General features: G+C 41.8%; 3 protein-coding genes across 3 annotated transcripts; 2 read left to right on the top strand and 1 right to left on the bottom strand.

Moving 5' to 3' along the window:
• Nucleotides 1–71: 71 nt before the first annotated feature.
• On the top strand, nt 72–7395 carry dnajc2 (DnaJ (Hsp40) homolog, subfamily C, member 2). Its single transcript, XM_061762286.1, has 16 exons — nt 72–273; nt 1626–1816; nt 2856–2931; nt 3235–3333; nt 3412–3634; nt 3823–3888; nt 3981–4072; nt 4167–4288; nt 4628–4777; nt 4864–4952; nt 5381–5450; nt 5612–5796; nt 6258–6358; nt 6523–6633; nt 6984–7144; nt 7257–7395. Exons 1-16 carry the CDS (start codon nt 219–221, stop codon nt 7323–7325), a joined length of 1860 nt encoding a protein of 619 aa, XP_061618270.1. The 5' UTR covers nt 72–218; the 3' UTR covers nt 7326–7395.
• On the bottom strand, nt 7334–11806 carry pmpcb (peptidase, mitochondrial processing subunit beta). Its single transcript, XM_061762287.1, has 13 exons — nt 11650–11806; nt 11329–11466; nt 11007–11093; nt 10770–10899; nt 10426–10624; nt 10264–10343; nt 9578–9684; nt 9294–9437; nt 8386–8546; nt 8234–8319; nt 8068–8156; nt 7802–7877; nt 7334–7542 (listed from the first exon to the last, which is right to left on the bottom strand). The coding sequence occupies exons 1-13, from the start codon at nt 11731–11733 to the stop codon at nt 7478–7480; spliced, it is 1446 nt and encodes a 481-aa protein (XP_061618271.1). The 5' UTR covers nt 11734–11806; the 3' UTR covers nt 7334–7477.
• Nucleotides 11807–11948: 142 nt separating this feature from the next.
• phax (phosphorylated adaptor for RNA export) lies at nt 11949–14040 on the top strand. Its single transcript, XM_061762288.1, has 2 exons — nt 11949–12186; nt 12312–14040. Exon 2 carries the CDS (start codon nt 12320–12322, stop codon nt 13520–13522), a length of 1203 nt encoding a protein of 400 aa, XP_061618272.1. The 5' UTR covers nt 11949–12186; nt 12312–12319; the 3' UTR covers nt 13523–14040.
• The last annotated feature ends 1094 nt before the right edge of the window (nt 14041–15134 follow it).

The following is a 15134-nucleotide window of genomic DNA, read 5'->3' as shown; positions in this document are numbered from 1 at the left end:
AAGGCAACGTCCTTGAGGCGGTCCATATATTGAGGAGCGCGTACAGTAACACGGAATGCTTTACAGCGTGACACCCGGAGTTTCTCGCGAATGTCTTCTTTTTAATGGACGTCCATGTGGTGGTGTAAATAAGCCAGCCGAAATTTGAAGCACCATTCAGAAAAAATATCTTTGGAATATTGCCACTCTTGAATGTTTGTGTTGCCATCCTTCTAAATATGCTATTAGAAGCGGTGGACGGCGATGAAACCACTGTGTTTAAAGAGGTTGCCGGTAAGAATTGAATGACTGTATGAGGCCGGCGGGAGATAGCCTGCTAAGCTACAGTAGAGTTTGTTAGCATGTTTATTAGCAATGTGTTTGAAAGTAGACAGCAAACATTGGGATAGCACCGGAACAAAATAACAGTCTTTATGAATGTGCCTCTTCATATATTTGAAAAAGATTCGTGCAATTTTAGCCAACTAATGTGACTGTTGCATAAGCAGCCCACTCATGGCTGCACATGCAGTGATTTTTCTGTGTGATAGATATTATGTTATTAGGCATATATTATCCTGTTGACGTATTTTTTTTGTCATGTTAAAAATTGTTTTGTTTACTAATAATTCATGAAGAACTGTCATATCAGCTAATCGGACATCTATACTTTTAAGATTAGCTCTTTGGGTCATTTTGATATAGTTTAATCAATAACGGTAAAGACATTTGTAAGGGGGAAAAAAAAACTAATTTCGCAATTTTTAATGCCGCCTTGGTTTTATATGGGTAAATGTCTCCCATGCTGAAACAGCCACGCTTAAAGTCATATTTTCAAGAAGTTATTGAGGATTTACAATTTTAGGCATTCATAGTAAAGGCAATCTGTATTGACAGAGCAAATGGTGGTGACCCATTGAAATACACTTACTGCATAACAGCAAAGACATAAACAGCTTCATATAAATCGTTGTTATATTTACGTGTTGCCCTTCAAACTTTGTGGATACAAGTGCATGAATGATCCTAAATACTCATAAACCCATTACACTCTTGTCTTTATAGAATCGTAGCAACAGTAAAGACGTGCAATAGTTTTGACACGTTCACAAATTTGTATTGCGACAAATAATGAGGGGCTTTCTCCAGTGGTATTAATGGTTACGACATCCCAAAAACAAAAAGGATCTATAAAGACACTAAAATGCATGTGGGAAAATCTAATTGGCATCTTTAGAAAACATTTTGCAAAGAAGGAAACACACAAGGGTGAAGACATTTTAGCATTAAAGTTTGAAGAATATTACTTTAGAATTTTTTTTTTTCTGAGAAACAATCATTACCGCCTACCAATAATTAAAATATACATATCAGTAAAATTAATTGATTTTCAAAAGGAAATTCTGTGGGCTATTCTTTATTGTTCGCATTATATGAAAATTATAATTTAAAAAAATATATATAATCCTGTGATTTGCATAGTATCGAACATGGTGGTTTAAACAAACGACAAATATGTAAAAAAAATAAAAATAAAAAATACACCAATGTCCACATTGTATTTACCATACATTATCGCATGGTGGCCAGAATATATTTGTGAATGTGGTGTACATCTGCAATTTATAGTTGTTTCCCTCCATTAGCCTCCGTGCAGGTTCAGGTGGAGCCTGTGGGCCGCTGGTTCGAGGCCTATGTGAAGAGGAGAAACAGGAACGTGTCAACTTCCTTTCAGGAGTTGGAAGAGGAGGAGGAGTCTTCGGAGGAGTCAGAGGATGAGGACTTTCAGCTGGTAGAGCATCCGTTGCTCCGAACGCTCGATCCAAAGGACTGGAAGGTATGTTAAAAACATAATAATAATGTTGAGCACTGTTAACTGACTGCAGTTGGCCCTAATGGAAGGATGGACGGATGGATGGATAGACGGCAAGCAGGCCGTCCAGCCTTATGTGTAACGTCCTAATAATACTGGGGACCTGGGTGGAAGAGTATGAGGGGGGGGCAACTTTTGAGGATCACAAATCGATGGCAACATATATTATATATTCCCCCAAAGTGCCAAACAAATAGGAATTCAACACGTCGTATGCCGACATTCATACATAAAATGCATTGCATTTAACTCATTCACTTTAACATGGATATTTGACTTCTAAAGCCGTCAATGGCAGTGAATGTGTTAAGGGCTTAATACTTTTAATTTGTGTACTTGAATATTACTACTACTTGAGCATACTCAAAGTATTGGGTCGGTCACATTGAAAAGAAAAAAATCAATCGTGTGCGAGCCTTTATCTTAAAGGATGAAGGTCTAATATTGATATGAGTCACAGATGCACCTCATAAAGATAAATGAAATCATTTGTCACTGTAAACGTTGGCAAACAATATCAGCGAAATGTAGTTGAGCAGCTCTTTGAAGGTAAATTGCACACGTCGAGTGCTGGAAATCTAAAAACTTAAAACTTAGATTTAAAAAAAAAAAAAAAAGCATCTTAAGTAGAAAACCAACCCCAAATCAATCAAATAGAAGAGCTAAATGATCAAATGATTAAGTGGATTGTTTACAGTGATCAGTGCAAATATTATTAATACATTCACTGCCATTGACGGCTTTAGAAGTCAAATATCCATGTGAACTGGGAAGGCTGGCATGAATGAGTTAAAGGCAGTTTAAAATATACAATATTTGAAAAAAAACAACAAGAAAAAACATTGTTTCCTTGGAAATTCTTTCTGTTGGTTGAATTCTGAATTTCAACATCTCCAGTTCAACCTAAAGACTGTGAGGAATTTGAGGACTGTGTTTCATTTTGCAATATAATGTACTTTTTTCCGCTCACAATTTGCCTGTGTGTTGTGTTACTTCTTGTTAGAATCAAGACCACTATGCCGTCCTCGGTCTTCCGCACTTGCGATACAAAGCCACTCAGAAACAGATCAAAGCTGCCCGTAAGTATGGTGCGCCGCGTGGTACCTGTGGCTCTGTTGTTCGATTTTCGAGCACGTCACCGGTTGACTGTAGAGCAGATTCATCCTTGCTGTGTCATTGCTTCATTTAAGAATATCCAGCTAGAAATGCCGAACACATATGCCAAAGTTAACTTACCCCGTTGCTGTGCCTTACTTAGCCTGTCTCGTTGACGTGTTCGATGCAGCGTGGTTTTGGCAGCCGAATCACAGCGAAAACGTGGCATTGGATCCCCATCTGGCCAAAATGTTCCTTGGGTCACATTCTTGATTATTTCTGAACAGACAAAGCCATTGTGTTGAAGCACCATCCCGACAAAAGGAAAGCTGCAGGAGAGCAGATTTCCGAAGGCGACAATGACTATTTCACGTGTATAACTAAAGGTATATTGCAATGTCGCTGGTTTTTATTGATCAGGAGCTCTCCACTCATCTGCCTTTGTTATTGTTTATGAACAACAGCTATCGAAGGCCTGTGCGACCCGGTGAAGAGGCGAGCCTTCGACAGTGTCGATCCCACGTTCGACAACGGTGTACCTTCCAAGAGCGAAGGCAAAGAAAACTTTTTCCAGGTGTTTCCGGCTGTTTTTGAGAGGAATTCCCGATGGTCGACCAAAAAGCACGTGCCCAACCTTGGAACCGTTGAGTCCTCCTTTGAAGAAGTGGATAACTTCTACTCATTTTGGTATGCGGTATGACTTGCATCACTTTTGGCATGTGTCAAGAGTGCAGTGGTAGTTCAGTGATACTTGCCAAACTTTGATTTGGTTGTCTTTTAAAACATATACCATTGAGGTCAAATTTCAAACTGCGTCATTTTGGGTCGTTCCTAATTGAAGGTACTTATATTTGGGCTTATTTCTGTTGTTGCAGGTACAATTTTGATTCATGGAGGGAGTTCTCGTACTTGGATGAAGAGGAGAAGGAGAAGGCTGAATGGTAAACCTTTTTTTTTAGCGCAAAACAATTGTTTGGCCTGTGTGTCAGACTTTCTCTGTTTCTGACTGGCCCGTTCATTTTTCGCCCTGCAGTCGGGATGAGAGGAGATGGATCGAAAAGCAGAACCGAGCCTCCAGAGCTCAGAGGAAGAAAGAGGAGATGATCCGAATACGAACACTAGTTGGTACAGAGACTGCAGATGTGCCGAAAAGTTGAAGTAGGCAGCGCGTGCGCTTGAGGAATCCTGACGGCTAACGCGTTCCGTTTGTCCGCGACAGACGCCGCCTACAGTTGTGATCCGAGGATAAAAAAGTTCAAAGAGGAGGAGAAAGCCCGGAAGGAGTCTGAGAAGAAGGCAAAAGCCGAAGCCAAGAAGAGAGACCAGGAAGAAAAGGAGCGAGTAAGTCCCAATGTGAAGAGTTGAAGCAACGTCTGACTCACTGCGATGAACTGACAGCACATATGTCATTCTTGTTGTGATTTCATGATTACAGGTGGGGGGGGGCACATTTCCCATAGGAAATAAGGCTCAGCGCCATCATGAAACCTATATAAAGTGTCATATCTATCTGTATATCACACCCAGCCCTAATTGGTCATTTGGATTACAACAAAAAACTGATATAAGCGTTCATCTTTTTATATACTTTTAAGATATCAGATGTCTTGCTGCCAGTGGAGAGTGATCTTTAGGGTTTGCTTTCAAAACGCTCAAACGGGTATTATCGTGCGTTTTTAGGTCCGACAGGCTGAGGTGGAGGCGGCTCGTTTGGCTAAAGAGAAAGAAGACGAAGAGGCCAAGCAGGTGGCTCAGCTGGCCAAAAAAGAGAAGGAGATCCAGAAGAAAGCCATTAAAAAGGAGAGGCAAAAGCTCAGGACAACCTGCAAGGTTGGATACCCAACCCCCAACCTTGAATTATTTGCTCGGAGATCTCTTTCGGCTCTGCCAAACTGTTCTTTTTCCTCATGCCGCAGAACTGGAATTACTTTGCTGACAATGAGGCCGAAAACGTGAAGATGATGGAGGAGGTGGAGAAGCTCTGCGATCGGCTGGAACTCACGAGGTAGCCCGGAGCAGATAATCAATGTTACGAGTTGACGAGGCCTATAGCCAAGGGGTAACCAATGTGGTCATTAATATTTGTCCTACAAGGGTATCGGCACCCTGGTGCCTTCTCGCGTTGGTTTGGATAGTCACTAGTTACAACAGAAAGACAATGGCTTTGTCTCGAATTCTTCATGTTTACAAGGAGCCACATGCCAAAAAGAAACAACATACTTATTATTCTCATTGGCAGTTTGGTCTCGGTGTAGTGTGGCATGTTGTCATGGTATTCACGTAGCTCAACAAGCGATGGCAAATTACACTTCCCGTTATGGAAAGAAGCTAAATAAGAATCATAATCAAACTGTTATACTTGCTACACTGTCTGAGCCCGATCTGAGGTTTTAGTTTCAATGTAACAGAACTCCTCCTTGTGTCCGCTTACAGCCTGCAGTCCCTCAATGAAATACTGGCCTCGGCTTCAAAGGAGGACAGTAAAGTTGCGGTCGAGAAGCAGGTAAAAAAAATAATTATAATAATCATCTACTGTCATGATTATAAAACAAAATAATTTGCGTAAAATGTTGCTTAGGCCTCACAGAATAAGTGAGTGAAACTCAAAATCCAGATTCCAGAACTGCACCTCATCTTCTTTTGCAATGCGCCTTTCACCGTCAGTTGCAGGAGGTGAACGCGCAGCTCCAGAAGGAGAGGGACGCCGAGGTTCAGGCCACGCAGGCCTCTCGGAGCGCGGAGCAGGCCAGCGGAGGAGGTGGAGTGGGCGTTGGGAAAGGCTGGAACGAGGAAGACCTCCAGCTGCTCATCAAGGCCGTCAACCTCTTCCCTGCTGGAACCAACGCCAGGTAATCCCGTCAGCGTAGCTTTTGCTCGAAAGCTGCTGCGCCTTTGCAATATTGTTTTGTGGAATACTTTGATGGATCCATAGACGGACGTTTTTGTGTATCTTTTTTAATTGTCTAATTATCTACTTCGGTGACATTTCAGCTCGGAAACATGAATCACCATTCACTTCCGATTATTACATTTGTTTCTAGACTGTCATCGTCATCAACGCTGTATTTCCTCAAATAGCGGCATCATTGCCAATCACAATTGCTTGCTGGGTGTCATCAACTAAAATAATTCCCATATCTAAAAAGAGGGTCAAGTAACATTTGGACTGTCGTGTAAAAAGAAGTTACCGCTGTTAATATTGAGGTTTTAGAATATAGTACATGGTTTATAATTTTGTAAGGTGCTCTAGATATACATTTTTATAATATATACAATATGTGTGTGTGTAAATGTTTATTTTTTTGTCCAGGTGGGAGGTTATTGCCAACTATATGAATTTACACTCGACAAGTGGGATGAAGAGGACAGCCAAAGATGTCATCAACAAAGCCAAGAATTTACAACGGCTTGGTAAATATTCATCCACATTTTTCACTTGGTATTAAATAAACCAGAAATGGAGTTTGCTTTTGGTGCACTTGACACCCTAAATCCCTTAAAATCGCAAAATATTCCTCCTTTTCCATCATCGGCCTTTGCTGTATAGTCATCGAGTCGCGGTTGTCTCTCCTCAGATCCATTACAGAAAGATGACATCAACAGAAAAGCCTTTGAGAAATTCAAGAAGGAGCATAATTCTGTGCCACCCACCCTCGACAACGCCGTGCCCTCAGAGAGGTTTGAAGGTGAGCGGTGTGTGTCAAGTGGAAGCGGCAAAGTGAAACCCAATACATGACTGGGATTTGTTTGGATTTCAAAAGGCTACCATCCAAACCTTTGTTTTACCATACAAGCAATGTTTAAAGTTATAAAAAAAAAAAAAAAAAAAAGTTGATTTGAACTTTGTATCCTAGCATTCAAATATTATGCACAGTGGCAAATGAGGAAGGAGTACATGTTGCGGTGGCGGAGATGCACCCTCACAACATATCATAATCTAATATAATCTTGGCTGAAAATGAGTTCAATTTTAGATGTTCCGTTGTATTTTAGGTGGTTTAGCATAACCATAAAAGGTTATTGTCCTTATTTCAAGCCCCTGGTGGTGACGGAAACGCAGCCCCGTGGACCACAGAGGAACAGAAGCTTCTAGAGCAGGCCCTCAAGACCTATCCGGTCAGCACACCTGAACGGTGGGAGAAGATAGCCGCCACCGTCCCCGGACGAAACAAGAAAGACTGTATGAAGAGGTACAAGGTGAGATGAAGTGTCGGCCTACAATTTTGTTACAACAAATGGTTAGCGCGTGTGATGCAATGTTGTCACATTGGTCTATACATTAAGATGAGACGTCCCATTTCTCCGACAGGAACTGGTGGAGATGGTTAAAGCCAAGAAAGCTGCACAAGAGCAAGTAGCAAGCAAGAGTAAAAAATGACAACACTCTGACAATAGTATCTTCATTATTATTATTATTATTATATAACAGTATTGTGTTGGTCTTTATTTTATATGAAAATTAAAATGACGACAAAAAAAAAAAAATACTTAAATACTGTGTTTCCATTTGATACATTTAAATGCGACTGCTCAGTTCCTCATCCAGAACATTCCGCTGCGGATCTGGTTATAGTCGGGAAGCTGTTCAATTGGACCTGGGGGGAGAAAAAAAAAACAGAAAAAACAAAGTCAATTGGATTTAAAGCTGAACTGGACTTCAAAAACACGTTTTCTTTGAGTGGTTCCAAATCTTTACATTTGAATTTGCAGTACAGCATTCTGTCACTCACACCCTTACTTGATTTGTTTTGCTATTTGTTTTTTTTCCTTGTTTAAATAGTGTACTGAGGGACTCATTTTACTCAAAATACATTTTTTTCCCCAAATATTATAATGAACCAACAAGCGACATACCAACTGCTGCGATGGCTGGAGCTTTGTCAAAGATGTATTTGGTGCACACGTCCTTGATGGTAGCAGCATCGATAGCCTATTGATGGAATGAGAAATTTGAACGTGATCACTATGCACCACAACCATTGATCATCACACTGTTAGATATTAAGGTGGTAGATGGGACAGAATTTCTGGGTGTTTTCGGCAGACATCATAATGACTAATGCCAAAAAAGGAAAGCGTTTTTCATTGTTAGCATTACAAATTTGACTCCAGCGACTCACATCAATTCGCGTCTCAAGCTCATGCATGGGGATTCTGCGACTGTAGCACAACATTTGCCTGCCGATGTCCTCGCAGATGGGCGTGGATCCTACGGCGAGAAGAAATAAAACACAATAAAGCCGTCCTGGGGTTCTCAAGTGTCGCCAGACAAGAAGCCAACGTTACCGTCGAGATGCAGTAACATGTTTGTCTTGAGAAGATTCTTAGCCCGTGCCACCTCGCCTTCAGTGACGCTGGTGCAAAGCGACATCCTGAAAGGATTGCCGCCCCATTACAATACCGCATGTGGTTTTCCTCAACTGTACGAGCGATCTCACCATTCTTTCTGAGTGAAGTGCATCATGGCGTCGATGGTGCCGGGCTCACACACCATGTACAGTCCCCATAAGCCTGTGTCCGTATAGCAGGTGTTGAAGGACTGGAAGCTGTGGCACAGGTTCCCCTGACAGGCCATCTGGGCCAGCTTGCTGGACAGATTCTGAGGGATGAAGGATAGAAGAATGCTGCTGTTTTTCATCACTTCATAACTATGATGCATGCAACTAATTTAGCACTACTCAGTGTACAGTTAAAGGGGAACTAGATAATGCTAATTACAATCCATTATTCCAATAAATTCCGTTTTTGTCCCTTTTGGGATCCGTGATGTATTGACAACTTTGAAAAACAATTCTGCCAATAAGAAATGTAGTGCTTCCTCTTACAACAACAAAAAAGTCATTTTTGTCAAAACGTAGTAGATAAACATGAGCCTTAATAAATTTAAATGTTCAACAATTTAACATCATAAGTTGAACTGTCAAACTGCATGGCTAAATTGAATATTTCTGTAACACCAGACCCTCTGCAGCACTCAGTCTTTTCTCATGTAGAGTTGTCACCCAGGTGAAGTCAAATATTTGCGGCTTGGAAGCACATCCTTTTTTTCAAGTGGATTTATAAAAAAAAAAAACAATTTCCAACATAAATGGGCAAAATGTCTTTAGCAGTGTTCAGCGTGACTGACTCCATGTTGCCTTCCACCGCGCTCCTTGTGATGTGGAAAGCAATGTAAATACAATTCCACTCATGTCTGTTATTTTTAGCAAGACTTTAAGACACTAGTCACTTTGTCGAAAAAGAGTCGCTCCATCCTCAGCACCAAGCGTTTCCCCCTACATTTTCAAAATCAGTTAAGGTGTTAAGCAACGATGTGTCTACGTTTAAAGGAAAAAAAAATGCTCACCACTCCGCCGCCAAAGGAGCGGTCCCAGTTCCCAATGAGTGTATTCGCCACCATGAGGGGGATGGTGTCAGGGTGAGACCATCCAACAGCCTCCACGGCGATGGCAATGTGAGCCAGCGGCATCTTGTCGTCACGCACGCGAATCTGAAACGCAACAGTTCATTCACTAAGCTTTAGTATCGTATCTAAAGTCAAGGAAAACGTAAAAGGGTTAGGGTTAGTAAAAAACATCATTATGCATGACGTGACGAGACTTCAGCTCGCCCAAAATACGACTTCCGTACCTCACTTCCCGTGAAGGGGCAGGCAGGCGGTGCGTCGCTCTCGTACCGACCAAGAAGCTTTCCAAAGTGATACTTGGCCAGATCAATGAGCTCATTGTGATAAACTCCTGTTTGAACATGAAAATGAATTTTTTTTTAAAAATAACACTGCAGTTTTCTTTAACCATGCGATGTATATATATTGCAATGTTTATAAAAAAAAAAAAAAAAAAAACAGGATACACGTAAGGTGAAAAGCAGCACACATTTCACTTTTGCCCTCTCTAGAAAAGCTACGCTTAGTAGAGCACAAAAGTATTGAAGTCTACCTGTATTTAAATGCACTGTAGTATTAAACAATAGTCCAGCCAGAGGAAGTTCAAATCATTTCCTTTCATGCCCAGTTGTACTGTCGAGTCATTAGCACATTCCTAACACTATTAATTTGCTTTTTAATCAATCTATTAATTTACACCTATGTTTTCACATGTGCATTAGTATTTCTATGTTAAGACAAACCATTGTGGAGTAGAACAATACTGATATTTTACAGATTATTCCTCCACTGTATCTTCGTTAGTCTCAAAATGAAAAGTAAGGTTCACACTTGGTTGAAATGTATATTCAACATATTTGTACACTGACGACTATGGCAAGTTTAAGTCCTTTTATTAATACACCGAAACACACAGTCAAGTAGTTCTCACCTCCAGCAGCAGCCAGTACTATTCTAGGACCTTTGTAGTGGGTGGTAATGTACTCAACCAGATCTCCTCTATTTATCGTCCTGCCATGAAACAATTGGGAAACACATGATGATCACAGCTAAGGCACATGTTGTGTTTTGATCCAATGTCGACTTTCCCTACTTGATATTCTCAGTGGGGCCCAGGATTGTCCGGCCCAGCGCTGTGGACTGGTACGCGGTAGCGTGCAGGTAATCGAAGACCACTTCCTGCAGATTGGTCTCCACTTCCTGCATCTCCCGGAGGATCACGCCCCGTTCCCTCTCGATCTCCGCTTCGCCTAACATGCTGTTCTGGATGATGTCGGCCAGGATCTCCACAGCTTTTTGGAAAACATGAAACTGATTTTTATTTGAAATTCGGAGATGCATTAATGCATATCCAATCCATAAAAAAAATTTTTGGGGGGGGTTGTCGTAATTATGAATTAAATTATATGAAAATGACCCAAATACTGTAGAACCTACCTCGTGGAAGATCCTTCGAGAAGGCCTTGGCATAGTACACAGTCTGCTCCCGGGATGTATATGCATTTAGGTGCGCACCCATGTTCTCAATTTCTAACTCCAGGTCCAACTGCGACCGCTTCCTGGTGCCCTGTCACGGGGGGGGGGCAAAAAAAAAAAAAAAAAAACAGTACCCATGTTTACTATTTGAGCAATTACGGCATTTATTTAAGATAAAATTGATGACGATTATCTCACCTTGAATGCCATGTGCTCCAGAAAATGAGCTGTGCCGTTATTTCTCTCGTTCTCATAACGACTGCCGGCATCAATCCACAGGCCGACCTCAAAGAAATCACGTCATATTAAGCAGCGAGTCATACTTTTTTTTTTTTTTTTTTCCCTGACCTTTTTTTTTTTTTGTGGTGGCGTTTAGTGACATTTTTTGACTGTAAAAAAGGAGGCCTCAGCTCAATAAAGGTTGGGAAACAATGAGTTATACACAGTCTGCTGATATGAGCAGAGGCATTGTATTATATTGTCAACACTTGAGTGTGTCTTAAGGTAACTTGCAACTTACAGTGCACGTGGAAAGCCCAGAGTCCTCAGAAGCCACACGGAGCCCATTTTCCAAAATGGTCACCTTCGTTTCAGGAACATTTAAAGCTACTTGGTGAGCAGCCTGTGTGGCCAAGAGTCTGCGTGCTCCAGCGGTGAACTACGAAAAGACAAGATAAATAGCATGACATTTTATTTATTTTCCAACGCCAACATTGACAATCTACGTCACTGCGACTGCATTGATTACTATTGCGCGTTCAACATGCTTCGAAATGAGTTGATACAACATATCTAACTTATTTTTACAATCAATAATTGTTTGGTAACATCTTCTCCTTACTCTGATGATGTTATTTTTCTCCAGCAATGATCTGCGTAGGAAACATTTCCCCGCGGACGCGAGGAGACGTGAGGAGACCACCATATTGTTACGTCAGACTGGAGCGAGCCATTGCGTCACATCCGGTGAACGATTTTTGCATTCACTTAGCTTCGGAATTTGTGGACTCCATATCTTGAGCGCGACTTTGCAATGAAAATATCAGACGTGAATTTACATATATTATCTTAAATAAACCTAAGTTTAAACTATATTTTAAAAGACGTGGCGTTTGTGTGATAGCGACCAGTTTCAGTCACGTTTTTTTTGAAAAAGACAGACAAGAAAGCAAGCGGGAGTGAGGCTTTCGCAAAGCGCGGCACCTTTATTTTGAAACGGTTCAGACAAGAAAGCGGACGGAAGTGAGGTTAAACGCCAATTTTCCTCCGCTAAAGGAACTCAAGTTTGGTAACATTGTCGGGATAGTTTGCCGCGTGTTAGCGGCTAAGCTAGGCTAACGAGCAGTTGAATACAGATTCCGCGAGCGTCTATTCGAAGGTAATGCATTGGTTTGTAATTGTTCTGTGATGGGAACAAATCCCTAGGTTTTGTACTTTGTGTGAATGAATTGACTGTGTCGCCGCTCGTGGTTAACAGCCATTGTCTTCGATACGGCTTTTCAGATTAAGTAATGGACGCCGATCTGGAAGATGGAGAGATTTCCGGCTCCGGTTCAGACTCTGAGATGAAAACCGCCACAGCGGCGGCACCAGCTGGACTCTTGCAAACTCCAGCCTTTAGCGGCCAGTCTTTCCAGCACACAGCTGCCACTTTGCCATCCGCTGTTCCTTATAGAAACTCCGGCAGGCCGGCGGAGTCCAGTGACAGCGACTTGGTCTCGTCCGACGAGGAAGGTGCCGCTTGGCGCAGCAAACGTCAGAAAGTAGCCAACAATCGCCAACCAGCCGCGATCATTGCCCGGCCGGCACCGAACCGCCTACCCGACGCATGCGCACTGCGAGGCCGCAAGGTGAACAACATTTGGGGCTCCGTGGTGCAGGAGCAGTGCCAGGATGCAATAGCTGCAGAACTTTGTGTCTTCGGCATGGACGGTGAGATTTCCACGTCGGACAGAAACGTGGAGACCTACAACTACGTCCTGGCTCGGAAGATCATGGAGAAGGAGAGGCAGATGGAGAAACAGCAACAAGATGAAGGGGAAGTGAAAATGCTGGATGAGCAGTTGGACGATTACATGAGGGGCCAAGGGTCAGAGGAGAGAACTGGGGGTGACGCGAAAAGGAAAAGGCCAGTGAAAGAGAGACTGGGCCCTTTAGCTGAGATGGACGTCAAAGGCCGCTATGAGATCACCGAAGATGACCCCGAGGAGAAAGTCGTGGACGAGATCGCGCACAGGCTGCAAGAGCCGAAAAAAGACCTGATAGAACGCATCGTGAGAGTCGTCGGGACAAAAAAAGCCATAGAACTGCTGGGCGAAACGGCCACGCTGGAGGAAAGCGGCGGCGTCTACACCCTGGACGGCAGCAGACGCCGCACGCCCGGCGGGGTCTACCTCAACTTGTTAAAGAACACGCCCGGCGTCTCCCGGGCCCAGATCAGAGAGATCTTCTTTGACGAGAGTCAGAAAGAGCAGAAGAGCAAGAAGGCGGCCCAGAAGAGGAGACGGCACCTGGTGGCGAAAAAGATGAAGCAGGCCATCGGCACGCTGAACCTGCAGGAGCACGACGATGTCTCCAGGGAGACTTTTGCCGGCGACACCAACGAGGCCTTGGAGTCTCTCGAAGAGGCCGCAAAGGACGAAGAGGAAGAGCCCACCGTGGGTACGGAGGACACACCGGTGGTGTACAGCTCAGGAGACTTGGAGGTCTTCTGAGACTCAAATGCCATCTAGACTGTTTAGACCGGGGGGGGGGGGGAAATTGGGAATTCACCCAAGCATCCAACCCTTTCGGAAACTGTCATAAAACCTGCAAAAAAATATATATATATCTTAATGCATCCGCTCGTGATATATATAACATTGTTTGATCATTGCCTCATGTTTATGTGAGTGGTTGTGTGTGTGTAACCCCGCCCCCTGCCTAATTAGGGTTGTACTGTAGAAAATGGAAGTCTGTGTATCGTAAAAAAAAATAATGCTCCTATTCCTGGTCTCGACTGTAAATCACTGGACAACTAATCTCGACTGAATCTAGCATAATCATGTTAAGCTTGTTATATTTTAACTTTTTTTTTTTTTTTTTTAAGATAGTATCTACATACAGCAATGTTGGTTTTGTTCATTATTCCAATGTTGATATTGGTGCACAGACACTGCAGTGTGTCTTGCAGACCGCATTTGTTTTGATTGATTTGTGCGACTTCGGTCTCGAATAAATAAAGCAAAGATGGGTCACGTTGTTGAATGTAAAAAAGTGACATTATTTGTGTGAGAGAATAGTATATTACTCTGGTAAATAATTTAATACTTGATCCAAAGTGAAATAACAAGATACTTTTTTTTTTTTTTTTTTTACTCCATTCATTAAGACCTGTAATTGATATTATTTACTCCATATACCATAACTTTCTAATCTTGCCCTACAACAAGATTCAGGTAAAAAAATAAAAATAATACAAGGTGGTAAGTAAACTGGTCAGTGTTTCGTGTCTCAATCGGACGTTGGATGGCCAAACCAGGATGAGTAATAATTAAAATAGCTGGAAGTAATTAGGATAAAACATTCCTTTAAAATATCTCATAAATCAAAATTAAGATATTAAAGGTTATGTATTATGGAAAACTATGGTTTCTTGAGTGCCAGTGCCACAGATCATGTGAAATATTGTTCTTTCACTCCCAAAGTTCTACAAATACGTGGAAAAAATATGCTGTAGTTTCTTCACGCTGTTTATTTGTCACTCCCAGCTGAAGTTTATCATATTGTAAATTATTTCAGCCAAACCTTGTAATTTCTTCCAACAAACGTACGCTAGCTTAATGCTAACATATAATGTGAAACACTGTAGACAGGCCAACAGACATTAGCATAATGCTAACTCACTAGCTCTGTGATGGGTGTCAAATTTGAAGCAGAACTGCGTCAGCGTTAATATGATCAACATGCAGAGTGGAGAAAGTTTACTTTTCATATAATTATTAGTAATTATGTACTATTATTAAGTTCATGTATTATATTATATATATATTAACACTATAATACATACATACATACAAGCAGACATACATACAGAAACTATCCTCCAGTTTTTAGATATTTTATTCAACAAGCACATTTTCATCAAAATTGCAAGACATAATGGCATTATCATAATTAAAATGAATATGAATTATCTAGATCAACTTGAAGCGACTCTTCAGCAAAGGTCAGGAGAGAAATAAAGAGTAACAGGGTGCCATCTAGTGGTGATATTGATGAAGGTCAGCTGTCGCCGTTTTAGGACTGCCATGCACACTCTTGATACTGCTCAGTTTTAACACATTC

Source organism: Phyllopteryx taeniolatus, chromosome 22 (genome assembly GCF_024500385.1).
Source record: "Phyllopteryx taeniolatus isolate TA_2022b chromosome 22, UOR_Ptae_1.2, whole genome shotgun sequence".
In the NCBI taxonomy this organism is placed as follows: domain Eukaryota; kingdom Metazoa; phylum Chordata; class Actinopteri; order Syngnathiformes; family Syngnathidae; genus Phyllopteryx; species Phyllopteryx taeniolatus.
The sequence above is the reverse complement of the archived record's forward strand: the minus strand, read 5'-3'. Positions and strand labels throughout refer to the sequence as shown.